Source organism: Panulirus ornatus, chromosome 20, assembly GCF_036320965.1.
Source record: "Panulirus ornatus isolate Po-2019 chromosome 20, ASM3632096v1, whole genome shotgun sequence".
In the NCBI taxonomy this organism is placed as follows: domain Eukaryota; kingdom Metazoa; phylum Arthropoda; class Malacostraca; order Decapoda; family Palinuridae; genus Panulirus; species Panulirus ornatus.
The window spans coordinates 1,915,938-1,933,911 of NC_092243.1; the positions used below are offsets into that span (position 1 = coordinate 1,915,938).

Sequence of the window (17,974 nt, forward strand, 5' to 3'; positions counted from 1 at the left end):
AACTACTTTATATATAAGAAATTTTGCGGTTAGGTGACCTATAAAGTTTACTTTTTCAAACAAAAAATAATGATTTCATCTATGAATAAATGCACAAAATGTAAAATGTATTCAGAAACTAGCATTTGAAGTACTGCTGAGGCACGCGGATGACTCGTTTACCAAAATGTCAACACGCAGAGATTTAATTAAAAACACGAGTCTTTAAATAGAAAGAACTCATTCCCTTTAATTAAAACCTCCGTGTTGACAAACACGAGTCATCCACTCGCCACCAGAGGGAACTTTCACTGTCTGGTCTTGAGGTTGAGTAGTTTCCATTCTTGGTTGAGTTTTTTCTTTTTAAACACCTTCACGTAAGTACAGCTTATGTTGTTTCTTGCTACAAGAAAAAAATAATGAATAATAATAAAGAACTTAGAATTGAACAGTAAAAGGAGAAAGAAATACTAACTAGGCGTTAAACAATCGCAGATAGTTGATGATATTGTACCTTCAAGAATATAATAAGATGTATGGGACATTTTAGCATTTTTTTCTTGAAAGTTTATGTTACAAGAGATGTTACGGTCTTAACATATTATTCTTATGTATAGATGAGTGACGAAAATTGGAAACTAGTTATTTTAGTGAGCCTTCATTTTAGAAGTTCTATGGGATTCAATGTTGGGACTAATAAGAGTGAACTGGCTATAAAGCTGATTAAGCTATCTTTTTTACAGTAAAGTCCTCATAAAAATACAGCAAAATATGCCGAAAACAGATGCAGAGACTATGATTGATTCTTATCATAGTAGAATTTTCAGTGATAAACATACATTTTTGCTGTTACCATAAAAAAAAGCTTTTCTGAGAAGCCTTTATAGGTGGAAAATGATGCCTGCGGAAAAAGGCTTCTTTTTCCATTGCTTGAAGTTCATTAGATACCATATCAGTAGATTTCTTTCCCAAGCATTAAGTCTTCATTGATATTTAGCTTCATCGAGGCAATCAACAGGACTAGACATTAACCAACAGAAAATATGGAAAATTACTTGCGTCCTAGCAGTATTCTGCATGCTGTAACTAATGCCACTCCAGACGAATATTTCACTCTGTATCTCACGATTAAATGCTGAATACTCACATCCTACGTAACCATACACTGATACATCATAATCATGGATATCATGAAATACTTAGATGTAAGTACCTGTTGTTTGGTGGTACTGTTACTACGGTACTCCATATCACAACACTCCTTCTTAATCTCACTAAAGGACCTGCAATAATTGAAATATTACTTTTTGATTAATTTTCATACTCTGAGTAATACTTTGTTAGTAAATTGAATAGTGACATCTAGTGGTAAAATATTAAACTACTAACGTTAGTGGTAACGTTGCCAGATAATACATTAAGGACTCGAATAGGTGAGTTGAGCGCCTGAGTCAACCTTCTCCCCGCCTAAACACACATGAATCTTCCGCGGGCGCGATTTGCTTTAAATGTCCCGAGTCTTTTGTGTTTTAACATTAAAGAGATCTTTTGGCTTCCTGATTTAGCGTGCTGTAGAACGATGGCGACCCAGAAAACCATCAAGGACTTTTTGGTTGTCAGTAAGCGAACGAACACAGATATTGAGGTAAAATTCTATTGTATTCAGGGCAAGATCAGTTCATTTGGGCGGCACGGAAAAATGATTTATAATTATCTGTATATGATTATTTTATCATAACCTCTTTATAACCACTTGGTAGTAGATGGTGTTCTGAGTTCTCAGTAGAGTAAGTCGCTTGAGCTGAAATTTGTTAATGTGAAGATGGAAAAGACAGGCTTTGGCAGGAACACTTGCTAGAGGTCATTTTCCACTTTCTGCCCCACAAGGATTTTTTAGTGAGCTACATGTTTAACCTGTGGCATATGTAAATTAAGTGTTATATATAAGTGCGTCCATGAGACAATTTCTGTGGGGCGTAAACTGTAAAAATACCCTATCTTACATTTTGGTAACAACTTTAAGGACACCTCCTGAACTGGCCAGGATCTTAATTGATTTTGTTGTTTAATGATAAAGTTCCAAATTTAAAGAAGAGTATGTCAGGAAAAATTATTTTAAGCATTATTAGGTAAAAGTCTACTTGAGCTGTGTATTGCTATTATCTTTGGATATTGTGTGATTTTGTCCTCAATGCTAGTTTAGTGTTTCAGAAATACAGTAACAAGTTATGTTATCAGTTCAGCTCCAGATTAAAACTAGCTTTGATTACAGATATACCTGCATAAAGCAATGTGGAGGATTATATTTTATTAATCATTATTCAGTAAGATTATGAGGTTGTATATATCAGGGAAAATATGAGGTTAATGTAAACGTATGTAATGCACTTAAGTATAGTTTATCACTGCAATTTAGTTCATAGTTGGCTTTGGGTATTGACTGATTTTGTTCTGCAATGTATAGTGTTTAGAGAATAAAATATCAGTTAAGGCACATGGTTTTACGCATCAGTGATATATGTCGTATGATATTGAATAAAGTGATAGTGGTATATCATGAAAAATGTTGAGTTAATTATGGTAAAAATATATATATATATATATATATATATATATATATATATATATATATATATATATATATATTTAGATATTTAGATATCTGGGAGTGGATCTGTCAGCGGATGGAACCATGGAAGCGGAAGTGGATCATAGGGTGGGGGAGGGGGCGAAAATTTTGGGAGCCTTGAAAAATGTGTGGAAGTCGAGAACATTATCTCGGAAAGCAAAAATGGGTATGTTTGAAGGAATAGTGGTTCCAACAATGTTGTATGGTTGCGAGGCGTGGGCTATGGATAGAGTTGTGCGCAGGAGGATGGATGTGCTGGAAATGAGATGTTTGAGGACAATGTGTGGTGTGAGGTGGTTTGATCGAGTAAGTAACGTAAGGGTAAGAGAGATGTGTGGAAATAAAAAGAGCGTGGTTGAGAGAGCAGAAGAGGGTGTTTTGAAATGGTTTGGGCACATGGAGAGAATGAGTGAGGAAAGATTGACCAAGAGGATATATGTGTCGGAGGTGGAGGGAACGAGGAGAAGAGGGAGACCAAATTGGAGGTGGAAAGATGGAGTGAAAAAGATTTTGTGTGATCGGGGCCTGAACATGCAGGAGGGTGAAAGGAGGGCAAGGAATAGAGTGAATTGGAGCGATGTGGTATACAGGGGTTGACGTGCTGTCAGTGGAGTGAATCAAGGCATGTGAAGCGTCTGGGGTAAACCATGGAAAGCTGTGTAGGTATGTAAATTTGCGTGTGTGGACGTGTGTATGTACATGTGTATGGGGGGGGGGTTGGGCCATTTCTTTCGTCTGTTTCCTTGCGCTACCTCGCAAACGCGGGAGACAGCGACAAAGTATAAAAAAAAAAAAAAAAAAAAAAATTTAAAAAAATATATATATATATATATATATATACATATATATATATATATTTATATATATAAATATATATATATATATATATATATATATATATATATATATATATATATATATATATATATATATTTACCATAATTAACTCAACATAATTAACGCATGTGAAGCGTCTGGGGTAAACCATGGAAAGCTGTGTAGGTATGTTTGCGTGTGTGGACGTGTGTATGTACATGTGTACGGGGGGGGGGGTTGGGCCATTTCTTTCGTCTGTTTCCTTGCGCTACCTCGCAAACGCGGGAGACAGCGACAAAGTATAAAAAAAAAAAAAAAAAAAAAAAAAAATTTATATATATATATATATATATATATATATATATTGTAGATCAGCAGAAGCAATGAAAACTGTGCCTAACCTGTTGTGATATTCAAAAGCATAGTCTAAACATACCCCATTCACACCCAAGATTAAATAACATGAAATTGGCACCAGATGTCAACAAACAGGCAAGACAGTGATTTGTTATGTGATCCCTAACTGCATATGAATTTGATGTTGTTGTATTTCTGCTGTCATAGTGAGTATTAGAAGAGATTAGGTGAAATTTTATTTACTTTTTTCATAATTTTTGTGTATTACCTATTTTTACGCTGATTGACCGTACCTTTTTCCAAGGTGAACGTAACCCTCACTGCTATCACATTATTGTATTCAAGATGCTCCAACTCATGCACTACAGCTGTTGTAGTGTTGTATATTCAGTATTAGTAAAGATCTGTCTTCCAGGTTGGGCAGAGCAGCTCAAGGAGAAATAGGAATTTCCTTCATTTATTTTGCAAGTATGGCAAGGAACATTAGTTAGATTTGTTTTTAATAGATGAAATTTATTGTCAGTTTCTTGTCTCCTAAGATTGCATTCATAAGGCTTGAACTTTGTTTAATTCTCTGTGTCCTATGTGTTGTAGATAGAGAAATTTCATACCAAGGAGGTCAGTGACATCATAAATCATGACTTGAGATGATTTATTTTGTAAACCCCATTACCAAGGAATTATATTGCAGTTGTTATACACCGTTATGTATCCCCTCTCCTTACTTTGATAATTGAACATGATGTTTTAAAAAGTGTAAAGTTTAGTAGATAAATATCCTTTTGATCATCTCCTGTGTTTTCCAGAATGTAATGCTGAATCAGTTTTATGCTCATTTACATAAGGAAAAGAATGAGAATTATGTAATTCTAGAGCATTTTGTACCTTGCAAATGGTGTGTATATTTATCTGCCTGTTTAGATGAAAAATATATAGTATTTGCTCTGGTTATATTGCTAGAAATTAAGTCATTATATTAATGAGAATGATAAATTCAGGGCCTTGAACTTTAATCATTCTCTTTTAGAAAAAATATATTAATGCACTGGGCATGTTCATGCTGACCTTGGCAGCTTTGTGAGTTTTTTTGAAAAACTCTGGAGTCCAAATGGCCCATTGCCCAAAAAACAGTAAAAGAAACATGCTTGATTAGAATTGTGTGTTTAAAACCGTTGATATTGATTTATTAAGCATATTTTGGTTTAACACCGATTGTGGATAGTCATTCTAATTGAGCAGTATTTGAGTGACTGTACTGTACTTGATTCCTATTGAATTACGAACAGCTCTTGAGACATATAATCCTCTCTGTACTCCCTTTTCTTCTTCCCATCATTCACAGATGTTTTTCATAAGCCAGAATTGATGTGAGATTTACATCCTAAAGCAAGCATTAATGTGAAAAACATGTACTTTGCTTACAGAATGATGGTGTATCCAAGAAGGCAAAGGCTTTTGACAGGAATGACTTGGCAAATGTTGTTCCAGGTATGTTGGCAAAAAGACATTAAGTAGTTTGGTTGGTCTGCACATTACATGACATGTTTACCTTAAAGAAAACCCAGTGTTAGCACTTGCTTTATCACATGTGGGAGGCTTTTACACAGGTATTTTACACAATATTCTTTTACCTTGGTTGAGAGAGTCTTAGTAAAGAAAAGAAGGGTAAGAGATAGAACAGACCAAATAATTTTGAATTGAAAAGTACTGTTACCTTGGTGTTTTCATGTACAAGATTTTGGTTATAATAAGATTGAACATTTTATTTTATACCCTATGTAGTGCTTGTACATCAGTTTTTCTAATTCTAGATAATTGTCAGTGTGCTATATTTTGCCTTTAGATCTTTAAATTTCCAAGTGTAATTTACAGTTAAGGCCCATATCCCTTTTCTGGAAGGAAGCATAAAATAGACTATTTTTCAGTGTCTCCCAAAAAATGCTTTGGTGAAAACAATCAAACCAGTGACTTCAGCATGACTCCAGAGCAGAAACAACGCATGATGCAGAATAAACTGAAGGTAAGAGCTGGTTGTAAATATTATGATTTTTTAGCAACCTGATAATTGGCTGAGTTGCTGTGAAGTTTGTGTATTAACCGTTAAGGCTTTGAAATGTCATGGGTTGAGTGGGATAATTGCTTGATGAGTTTTACAGTTGTTTTGATAACCTGTGATTTAGTAAATCTTGATAGAGAATTTGTTTTGAGGATACCAGTTGACCAAATATTTCACCATGTCGGGGTCCATCTGCCTTTGATAGGACTTTTCATGGATTTTTCCTCACAGCTCTTATTTCAGAGTTAAGGAACCAGTCTCCCTACACAAAATGAGTTTTCCTGGTGTATATTTATTTTTTACACATACAAGATTGGTATAATTGATATTGCAGGCAGAGATAAAACAGCAGTGTAAGAAAACCCCAGCCCTCCACGAGAATATTGGTCATAGCTGGTACCGTGCCCTGAAGTCCCATTTCACACAACCCTACTTTGAAAAGGTAGGCTTAAGATTTTTTTTTTTACTTTTGCCATCTTTGTCAGGTTATGTGTGCATTTAAGATTAAGGTTTTTACAGCTTTCTTGAGACTTTTTCGCACTATTTTTTTTGTTAAATTTAACCAAGAGGGAAAACGTGATCTGCACACCCTCTTTTTTTCCAGAACCATTGTTCCTCTCACTTGATCATTTACTATCCCAATGACCACCATACCATCTAAGCTGTGGAGACATATATTTACAATTCTTACATTCATTTCATCTTCCCTTTTCCTTATGCATTGGGATGGTTAGTGCCTTTGTCCATAACAAAGGTAGCCTGGTATTGGTCTTTTTTGTTTCCCCAGAAAACAAAAAACCTTTAAGAGTTTCTGGGATGCCTCATTTGCCAGAATCTTTCTATTGTGAAAGGTTACGATAATGTTTTCTTCCAAAAGTTGTGTATCGTGCCTCACACCATAAAGACAGTGTACTTAGGCTGTATATTTATAGTGTGTAAAGTGTTTTTGCTTTAAATTTTTTCTTGATATGCCTAAGACAGTTGACACTGATATATATATTGAGATTCATACAATTACAGCAGTAAGGCACAGTATTGAATAAAGAGACAGCAAAAGAGATGGATATGTTCACATCAGAATTATTTATGACTGCAGGTGTTTCAGATGAGGATGTTTATAATTGATGGCTCTGGATACTGGATCATTGGCATGTGAGAGCATGATTGGAGATATTAGTGTCACTTGGTGGGTTAGTATTTGGTATGAAAAATTCAGCAATGATATTGATATTGTTGAGACCTTTGATTTTAGGACACTGAACAAAAAGATATGTGTGAGATATGTGCACTTGAACACCATATCTATTGGAAATTGGAATGTAGTTGAAGACAAAGGATAATTTATTAAATGGAAAAATTAGAAAGAATTCGTGTAGGCAGAAGATACCATGCAACAGTAAATATATGTACATTGCATTCTTGTACTGCAGCCCTTGTATTTGATGCTGAGTAGGAAGAAAATAACTAGGAGACTTTTGAATCCAGGTTTATGGAAAATTAGGTGTCATGCATAGAATCTTAAAATAGCATATGATGTAAAACAGAATTTAGATCACTGAAGTAATAAGTGTGTTTCGGTGTGTGAATTTTGAGACCTGCACAAAGATTGGATATTTTTTCTCATGTGAACTTCAGAAGTTCGTAGCCTGTTTTAGATTATTGACACATTATTGGATACCTTTGTAGAGTTGCCAAAAGAACCATCAAGAAATATTAGAATTATAAATTCAAAGTAGATTGCTTTATATCAGATGCTGCTGCTTGTGTATGTAAGTATAGATGATGGTTCACTGCATGTTTTGTTTGCTCTATTTTGTAAACAATTTGCTATTGAGAGTAACTATTGCATATGCTTTGTGGGTGTGTGAGAAATTACAAAGAAACTTACAGCTTCCACTACAGATAAGGATGTTGTTGACTGCACTTGTAATGCAGCAGCAGCATCAGTTGGATTCCAAGAAAATTCAAGATCTGGACAGAAATTTTCTAAACAAAGTGATGATATGCAAGTTTCTTAGCTCTATAATGGATTGCATTAGTACAAAATAAGGTTGAGAGGAACAGCTGTAGTGCTAGAAAATGTATGAAGTATAGCAATTCTTGGAGAGCAGTTAGTGAGCACTTGTACTATCCATTGAAACCTGATATCACTTCCCTCCTTTGCCCTCTTTCGCAGTAAGCTCTTCTGTGTTAGAGAAGTTTGGAAATATTCTGCATTTTCTGTTATAGTATGACCATAATGATTTTTATTTTTTTTCTATACCAAACAGTTAAGCAACTTTTTGGAGCATGAACGGAGCAAAGCAACAATTTACCCTCCAGAAGACCAGGTATTTTCTTGGACTCGCCATTGTGACTTGCAGGATGTCAAAGTAGTCATACTAGGTCAAGATCCATACCATGGGCCAAGACAGGCTCATGGTCTGTGCTTTAGTGTTCAGATTGGTGTTCAGCCACCACCAAGGTAAAGAACTATTTGTTTGTTGGTTGACAAATTTTGTGATCTTTTAGATTGAAATGACATTTGAGCATAGTTGTTAGCCATAGTATTGACTGAAATTTAGGTCTTGAGTGGGAAGATGACTATTAGAGTGTAAGCAGTTGAAGTGAACTATGGAAGCAGGGGAGGCTCAAGAATACATTAGGGCTAAAAATTAAAAGCAGGTACAGTATCATAAAAGGAAAAGTTAGATGAAGATGAAACTAAAGTTGGAATGCTTAGATGGAATAAACTTGTGGAGAGCATGATTCTGTGGTGAGTTGGAATAGGAATAGAATAGGTATACCATAATGTAAGAGATAAGATAAAACGATAGCATGAGGAAGTGTGTTTGTGTGAGAAGGGTGTATGAAAAGAGGAATATGCAAAAATAAGGTGTATGTGCTATGTTGTACAAGAAAGTTATTCGATTGCCCGCCTTGTTTTTTATTTTTTTTTTTTTAAACTATTCGCCATTTCCCGCATTAGCGAGGTAGCGTTAAGAACAGAGGACTGGGCCTTTGAGGGAATACCCTCACCTGGCCCAATTCTCTGCTCCTTCTTTTGGGAAAAAAAAAAAAAAAAAACGAGAGGGGAGGATTTCCAGCCCTCCGCTCCCTCCCCTTTTAGTCGCCTTCTACGACACGCAGGGAATACGTGGGAAGTATTCTTTCTCCCCTATCCCCAGGGATATTGAAGGAAAACATATATGATAGATGCTCCCTTTAAAGAACGGATGACTTTGGAAAGATTCTGAATTGGCATTGTCATATTTTAACACCTAGGATGTGTATAGGTATGTAGTTATGAACCTGCTTAGTCTGAAGAAATTTATATACATGAATATCCTCCTGCAAATATTTGCAAAAGCAAATTGAGTATAGATGACAGCAGGATTTAAGTAATCTTTGCTTCAAGGAGAAACTTGTTGTATGAAAATGTTATCTTTCACAGTCTCTTGAATATGTACCAAGAACTGGAGTCTGATATCCCAGGATTTGTGCGCCCATCACATGGACACTTGTATGGCTGGGCAAAACAAGGTGAGATTTCTCTTTTATGAAAATATGGTATCTGTAGTTTGCTGGAAAAATTTTTATTTTTCTGCTTTTGCCTCTAAATTAAGTAAAGATCATGTCAAATATACTCAGCATTAGCTTGGAAGATTAACTCCCTTATTGCCTTCAGAGTAAATTGATTGGGACTTTTAGCAAAAAAGCTCAATTTCTTTTAGCTGAATCTGCCTCTTGAATTAGGAATTATAAAATCTGACTTTGTTACTGTAAGTTGTCATCATAATGCATTCGGCTCTGCCAAGCAGTCTTGCCAAGTTTAATTGAAAGAAATCTCCCCATAAATGTTTGAACTAAAATATAAGAGCCTCCACCGCCACACATAGAATAGATTTGCTGTTTATAGAATGATAATTCTGCTTGCATAAAGTAACAGCACATGATTTTTTTTTCATACTTGCTCGCCCATGCCACCTTAGTGAGGTAGCATCAGGAACTGAGCCTTCAAGGAAAATCCTTGCATTGCTCCTCCTTCTGTTTCTACTTTTTGAAGGTAATAAGTAATACAGAATGGTATGATTTATAGTTCCATGCTCCCATCCTTTTTGGTCAGCTTCTTCAACATACAGAAATGTTTTGGTTGAATTCTTTCTCCTCTGTCCCCAGGGATAATGAAATATAGTTACCTTCAATGATTTTAGAGTTAAATAACAAGCAAGGTAACCAGTTCTAGAGAGATGAGATGGGGAGGAGGCCTTGGAAAGCACTGAAACTTCTACAAAAGACGTAAAGAGGCTAAGGGCCATGACCCATATGACTCAGAGTCCTGATGAAGTGTCTTTTTGTGTGTTGAATAAGTATGCATGTGCACTTGATACACACAGGATATTTTTCATTTATTAACTGGTTGAGGATGGAATGCCAAGGAGTGAGAGAGGCAAGTATTACCTATGTCTAAGAAAGGAGATGGGGAAATCATATTGAACTATAGACCGATGTCTCTGATGAATATTGTCAGCAAAAGTTTGGAAAAGGTTATCCTAAAGCAAGTAGATGAGGACATGGAAAGGAGAAGCTACCTGAATGGGAGTTGACGTGGATACACTTTGGAGTTCTCTTGGATTTTAGATAAAAAAAGATACTTAGGTGGATTTTGTGTTCTTTGGTTACCTGAAAGCAGTTGATGCTGCACCTCATAGGAGTTTGGTAAAGGAACTGGATCTTTAGAGAAGCCTCCTTGAGATGGATTGGTGGAATCGGTGAAATCCTGCAAGGCTTGGCTCAGGGAATATTGCCTCTAATGATCATTGTAAATGACTTGCCAGAAGTACTAGACTTATACCTGAGTATGCTTAGGGATGATGCAAAGGTTGTAAGGGCAATAAAGAATATTGAGGTTTGCAGCAACTTTTATGGGGGCTTGGAAAAACATGGTCTGATACATGGTGACTCAACTTCTATCTCTCTGTGTATCATCTTCATTCACATTTTAGTGGATTGTATTATATACAGTAGACTCTTTAACATTACTCACCCCTTCTTCATTTCTTTCACCATCATCCCTTGTTTAGTGTTTCTAAGTGAAATGTGAACTTCCACAACTTTTTTTTTTTTTTTTAAGAAAATGCTTCCTTCTTTTTCCTTTAACATAAAGTTGATTTATTAATTGACCTACACAGAATGTTAAATTATTCCACTATCATTGTCTTATAGAAATACAGCATGAATAAATGCAAAATTATTAGGATAGAAGTCTGTGAAAGGAGACCTCAGTATGAATATCTAGCAGAAATTAAGCTTCAGGGATCCCTTTAAGTGGAGAACATGTTGCTAGAGGTCCATCCCAAGAGAGTTATAAAAAGGACTAACTGTCTGCATGTGAATATATGAATTACATTTAAATACATGGATAAGGAAATTACAGCATGTTTTAGAATAGGAAGGGGTTATACTTCTCAGGTTTGGTCACTGTACTTAAGTATGAAAAACAGGAGAAGGTCCAGTGAATGGCTTCAGAGATGTTACCATAATTAAGATAACTAATTTACCATGAATGATCATAGACTATATGCTTACTATGGAAGACAAGACATAGGGTGACTTGATTGGAATCTTCCAGTATTCTATACCAGTTTTATGATGCAGATAGTGAACAGGTCTCTTTTTTGATGCAGATAGTGAACACTTCTCTTTAAGATGTAAGTAACCTGCTTTGAACATGCTTTCTAAAAGTAAATACCTAAATCATTATCCTTCAGAAAAGGATAACAAGTAAGGTTATAGTGAGCATGTTATTTCCTTATCATTTTCCATGTAAAATGTGATAAGTCATGAGTGGTTTTTTGGATCACTTTGGGAGAGTCTTGGAATGATATAGAAAGTGGTTGGTGTGGAAAAATTTTTCCTGTGAGTTTATTAATCGATAATAACTCCCTTTAACTAGACCCCAGTAGAGTAACCTTGTGCAAAAACAGAAGTTATCTGTTAGTTTAGGGCAAACTGGTTGGTACAGGGTTTTATGAGAGGCAGAATGTTGTGGTCCTGGTAATTATTAGTTTTTTCTTTTTATGCACATCAGTTCACTTAACAAAAGTGTTGATTCATAGCTTTTATCATTAGTGAAATTGGAAATGATACTATGAAGCAGTAGAGTAATATGAAAGTTATGCTTAAGATATGATTAATCACAGTTCCATACATTATATATGCCCTTGTATTTCTGCCCCTCCTTAGAAATGGTTTATTTAACACTTGTTTCACTCTCAGGTGTTTTACTGCTCAATGCCTGCCTAACTGTAAAGGCCCACAAGGCAAACTCACACAAGGATCAAGGTTGGGAGACGTTCACTGATGGTGTGATAAAAACAGTCTCAGAACGCAATAAAGGTGTTGTGTTCCTGTTGTGGGGATCATATGCACAGAAGAAGGCTAGTGTTGTTGATAAGGTGAGGTTGCATTTGATCTAATACATAGAATTTTGAGTGTGCCATTCATTTTTTATGTTAAGAAGTAAATTTTTAAGGTACTCTTTTCCCTGACTTTTGGTATCATTGCATTTCATATATCTGATTTGCTTTTCTGTTATATTGCATGATTCTTTTTTCCTTTTCACAAACATTGTTATTTTCTAGAAATTATCTATATCTTCGATATAAATACCATTCTTCAGAATCAGTTCATTGTTAATGCAAGATTTGTTTACTTCACCTTTCTTTTTTACATTCACTCGTAGGAATTTTGATAAATCTTTTGTCATAACCCTCACCTGTTCTAAAGCATTTGACTGAAACAGGTCTTTGTCTATGAAACTTCCTTCCTGTAGCTTAATTGCCTATTTTATTTTCTGAAACACAGAGTGTCCTGTACAGTTATTTCATCACAGTATTTACTGATGGAATGATTCTTCCTATCTTGCAAACAGTGGTGTCTCACAGTGTTTTGTTCTCTCGCCCATGTAATTTGTCCTGATCTTTCTTTTACCCCAAACTATGTTGAATCTCATGCTGAGAGTTCCACTCGGCGACCTTTAGCTCACATGTCATTCAGAATCCCACTCACATCCCTCTATCAAAGCTTAAAACACTTATTTTCATCCCTGCAATAACAAACTTTGAACACCCTCCACTCTATCTTGGAAACCTACATAATGAACATTACAAATCTTTTATCCTTGAAGCTGGATGTATTGTGAAGGTGTGCTATAATTATTTCTCTTTTGAGCAGCTGCTACATATATATAAGTATCTAAATTGCCCCTGAATGGCATATTTCTTTATATTTGGATCACTTTTTGTTTGTATCTCTTTGATTTAGAGTGGAATCAAAATGATTTTTCTTCAATATTTACTTTTGTCGTACCACCATTCCTTTCTGTCGGCTTTGGTGTTGCTTCTTTTTCTCGATAGCACTAAAGTTTTTGGCCCTTATTCACATCCTTTTGTAAGGAAAACTTGTGCCCTTTAGGCATCTCAGCAGGTGAATTTTACACTTATTAAATGTCTCTATATTCAGTGTAGACACTTCAGAGTTTTCAGCTGTTGTTCTATTTATTGGTATGTAAACAGTGTGTACATCACAGTCCTGAGGTAACATTACTAAGAATGTATTAAAAACAATTATATAGATGCAGATGTAAGGGTAACATCATTAAAGCACCTACCCCTGGGTCAGACTGAGGTGATGTTGGACAGATGTACCAGGCTTGTGTTGAGGTCCATTCATAAGGGACCTGAATGACCCATATTAAAGTCAGTACACAGTATATCCAGCACTATATACACATGTACATTTTTGTACTTGCTTGCCTTCATCCATTCCGGTGCCACCCCACCCCACAGGAAACAGCATCGCCACCCCTTGTGTCAGCGAGGTAGTGCCAGAACAGACTAAAAAGCCCACATTCGTTCCCACTCGGTCTCTAGCTGTCATGTGTAATGCACCAAAACCACAGCTTCCTATCCACATCCAGGCCCCACAGAATTTTCCATGGTTTACCTTAGACATTTCACATGCTGTGGTTCAGTCCATTGACAGCACATCAACCCTGTTATACCACATTGTTCCAATTCACTCTATTCCTTGCACAATTCTCACCCTCCTGTATGTTCTGGCCCTGATCTCTCAAAATCTTTTTCACTCCTTCCTTCCAACTCCAATTTGGTCTCATGCTTCTTGTTCCTCCACCTCTGATACATGTATCCTCTTTGTCAACCTTTCCTATCAGATTCTCTATGTATGTCCAAACCATTTCAACACACCCTCTTCAGCTCTCTCAACCACACTCTTTTTGTTACCACACATCTCTTACTCTTTCATTACTTACTCGCTCAAACCACCTCGCACCACATCCTGTCATCAAACATTTCATTTCCAACACATCTACCCTCCTCTGCACAACCCTATTTATAGCCCATGCCTCGCAACCATATGGTATTGTTAGAACTACTGTTCTTTCAAACATACCCATTTTTGCTCTTTGACATAACACTCTCTCTTTCCACATGTTCTTCATTGCTCACAGAATCTTTGCCCTCTCCCTTACCCTATGACTCACTTCCACTTCCATGGTTCCATTTGCTGCTAAGTCCACTCCCAGATATCTAAAACACTTCACTTCCTCCAATTTTTCTCCACTCAAACTTATATATCAATTAACTTGTCCCTCAACCCTGCTGAACTTAATAACCTTGCTCTTATTCCTTTTTACTCTCAACTCTCTCCTTTCACACACTTTTTCAAACTCAGTCACCAACTTCTGCAGTTTCTCACTTGAATCAGCCACCAGTGCTGTATGATCGGCGAACAAAATCTGACTCACTTCCTGGGCCCTCTCATCCCCAACAGACTGCATACTCACCCCTCTCTCCATAACAATTGCATGCACCTCCCTGACCACTTCATCTATTAACAGATTAAACAACCATTGGGACATCACGGTACCCCAAGGCTTTACTGCTGCACCCTGCTCCCTGATATCTGGATCAATAGATACTTCTGTAATGGTCTAAGAAGGTCTCAAGTCTGCAGCACTTTCTTTTTGCTTTTTCATTCATGTTGTTCCTATCATGCTGCTGTACTGTTGACTTTTTGTATATGAATACATTGTCAGTGGAATGATATCGTTTGAGTACTGTACATACATTCAGTTCATACTGTCATATGTAACTTATGTCTAGGGTTTCTTGTAAAAATGTTTCTATTTTAGTTTATATTTTTCAGTTGTTCACCATCTCATTTGTATATTCACTGTATAATTACCATACTCTTGTTTTACTCTCACAGAGAAAGCACCACCTACTCAATGCACCTCATCCTTCACCACTGTCTGCACATCGTGGGTTCTTTGGATGTAAGCACTTTTCTAAATGTAATGATCTTCTTAAAAAGGAGGGAAAAAGGCCAATTGATTGGTCTAAATTACCTGCAGATATATAAATGCTGTGTACTGAAGTGGAGTTAGAGGTTTCAGTATTGCTCTGTTTTCTTTTGATTGAATGATTTAGAAATTCTCATTGGTTAGAAGAGGCTGAAATGTAGCAAAAGAATAAATGCCTCTGTTGCCTTGAATTTGATCATTATTTTTGAAGAAAATAATTACAAAATTCTAAATGTCTTTTCTCCCATATTCATGTAAAACACCTGACATTCCTAATGTTTCACCAATATGACGATGACAAAGTTTATTGAATTAAAAATGCTTCCTAGAAAATAAGAGATATTCCATGAAAAGTATTTTCGCTGCTGATTTGAAGGTGATGCTGTAAATTTTTATATGTAGGGAGTGAGCCTAATTGTTTTCTTCTAGCTTGTATGGTCTCTTCCAGAGGTGGAAAGATTTATTGATTCATAGTCTTCTGGCATTCTCAAATTTTCTTCTGTAGGTATCAGTTGTAATTGTTTTCTAGCAAGCATTTTTTTTCCTGTAAAGGTAATTCACTAAAGACTTCTCTTTTCAAAGCAAGTTCTTTGTCTTTTTTTGATAGAAAACCATAGGGAGTGCACTCTACATCATAAATTTCTTTATTTGCTTTGTGCATCATTCCTTAATGAATTTTATGTACAAGTTTCACGTTTCAAAATGCAAAGATGCTTTTTGGTAATTTTTAAAGAAAAACAATTGCTTAGTTATATAAATTTTTTCCCAAGTGTTGCAGGTAGGTCATAGTGTTCCGTCAAACACTTTCAAATGTATACTTGTGAAGGGATTAGAAGAATGCATTAATGCTGTAATTTCTATTTTCAGTAGGCTAGATATGCCATTTTTTTGAATACCAATGTGCATATTAATCAGGGATGCCATAGAATTATCATAAAGCCTCATTTTTTTTAAACAAGTGTTTTTGCATGAAGTTATATAGCAAAACCTTCTTACCTTCTTACAGCTTTCTGCGTATGATTTATTTGCAATACTGAACAAGGATTTTTTAAAGAGATGAAGAGTGATTGTTTCATGCTTTTCATTTTTACTCGTACAATTTAGTCAGATTTTACTTACAATATTCATCTCTCCTTTGAAAAGAAAAGAAATGGATCACCTTCATTAATGATATACACACTGGAATCACATCACCATGAAAAACAAATCATAAAAAGTTATACATCTCAACAGAAAAGGGCAAGGTAAAGTTAAGCATCCTGGTGAATTTAAAACTTACGAAAGTAACAAACTTAATGTACTGCAGAATTTATTCTTAAAGATGAATTTACTGTTTTTAGAGCAGAAATTCCAGTAGGATATATACAGTATATCGTATGCGATCTTCCTGAACAAAAACATTAATCATCAATTGCCAGAATTTCCAAAAGTGGAAAAATGGTTTTTAAAGTAGTGCATTGTTTAATATGCTTTGTTGATCCTGATATTTGCTTGATATGAAGTCCATTTTATTTGTATTCTTAAAATGAAAATTTTTTGAATTACCCTGTATATTTGAATTCTCAGTTTTCCTTTAAAGTAATTCTTTTTTAAAGCCTATATCCCTTCAGAAGGGGAGAAAAATTGATACCCACATATCTTTTGCACATTGTAGAAATCAACTAGGAGGAGTGGGAGTTAGGGCTAGAAGCCATCCCTTTATGTTATCACTTTCTCACAGTAGTTATTAGAGACAAAGCAAAATGAGAATTTTTTTCCTTTCAGGCTCTCTGTAATATAACCTCAGTGCCATGAGAAAGTCAAGGATGTACAAAAACATGCTTGTTGGTGGTGTACAGTAGATTAGAGCAATGTAACTTTTAGTATGGTGCAGTATGCAGCAGAGTAGTAAATCTGCCTGAGGGATTTGATCATCCAGCATTGTGCCATTCTTATGACTGGGTTCTTGTCTGCAAGGGTGGATGATGGGTTCCTGACTGCAAACCTGCAGGTTCATGAGGTATAGGGACACCCAGTTGGCTAGGGCAGACTTGCTACCATGTTGTCATTTTGCAAATTTAAATCTCAGATAGTTTCATGCCTTTATGCATTTGATTCATCTCATGATCTTAGATACAAATATGTGTTTTAGTTAAGTTTTAAAAACTGATATTTTATACTTTCACATGATAGTATTGTTAAGATGATTTGCTGTAATTTAATGTTAAATGATAATCCTCAGTTTCATGTACAATTTTTGATGCTCAGTGTGTTTGGATTTATTTCTTTTTTGAAATCGGTAGTATTTTCATTCTGCTGACCCAGGCAGTATCCAAATCAGGTTATGTGGATGTCTCCATACTTAGAAATATTACATATATGATTTCTTATACTGTAAATGTATATCAGTATTATAAAGAGGGAATTCAGGAAAAGCACCAATAGGGGAGAGAAAAATACTGCTTGCGTATCCCCTGCTTGTCTTAGAAGGCATCTAAAAGGGGCGCGAGTGGGAGACTGGAAATCTTCCCTTCCTGAATTACTTTCCAAATGAAGGAACAGAGAAAGGAGCCAATTGAGCAATTTTCCTTCAAAGGCTCAGTCATCTGTTCTTGACGCTACCTCGCTCACAAAGAAAATGGTGAGCTTGTATGAAAATAAATGTTCTTGCAGTATGTCAATGTTTGAAATAAATTCCTCTCTTTTGACCCTAGTTTTTCTGCCACTATCTGTTAAACTATTAAACTGTTCATGCCTTTGATGAAAACACACTGCTTCTTGCATTTTGTGT

General features: G+C 35.7%; 1 protein-coding gene across 3 annotated transcripts; it reads left to right on the forward strand.

Annotated features, from left to right (window-relative positions):
* Positions 1-1,429: 1,429 nt before the first annotated feature.
* Positions 1,430-17,891, forward strand: LOC139755848 (uracil-DNA glycosylase-like). Of its 3 annotated transcripts, XM_071674464.1 has the most exons (9): positions 1,430-1,624; positions 5,206-5,269; positions 5,707-5,801; positions 6,172-6,279; positions 8,108-8,301; positions 9,271-9,359; positions 12,096-12,274; positions 15,111-15,177; positions 16,969-17,891. In XM_071674464.1, exons 1-9 carry the CDS (start codon positions 1,457-1,459, stop codon positions 16,977-16,979), a joined length of 975 nt encoding a protein of 324 aa, XP_071530565.1. In that variant the 5' UTR covers positions 1,430-1,456; the 3' UTR covers positions 16,980-17,891. The 3 variants fall into 3 exon arrangements, with proteins under 3 accessions (XP_071530565.1, XP_071530564.1, XP_071530566.1); XM_071674463.1 differs by having other exon boundaries at positions 15,111-17,891; XM_071674465.1 differs by lacking the exon at positions 15,111-15,177.
* Positions 17,892-17,974: the final 83 nt, after the last annotated feature.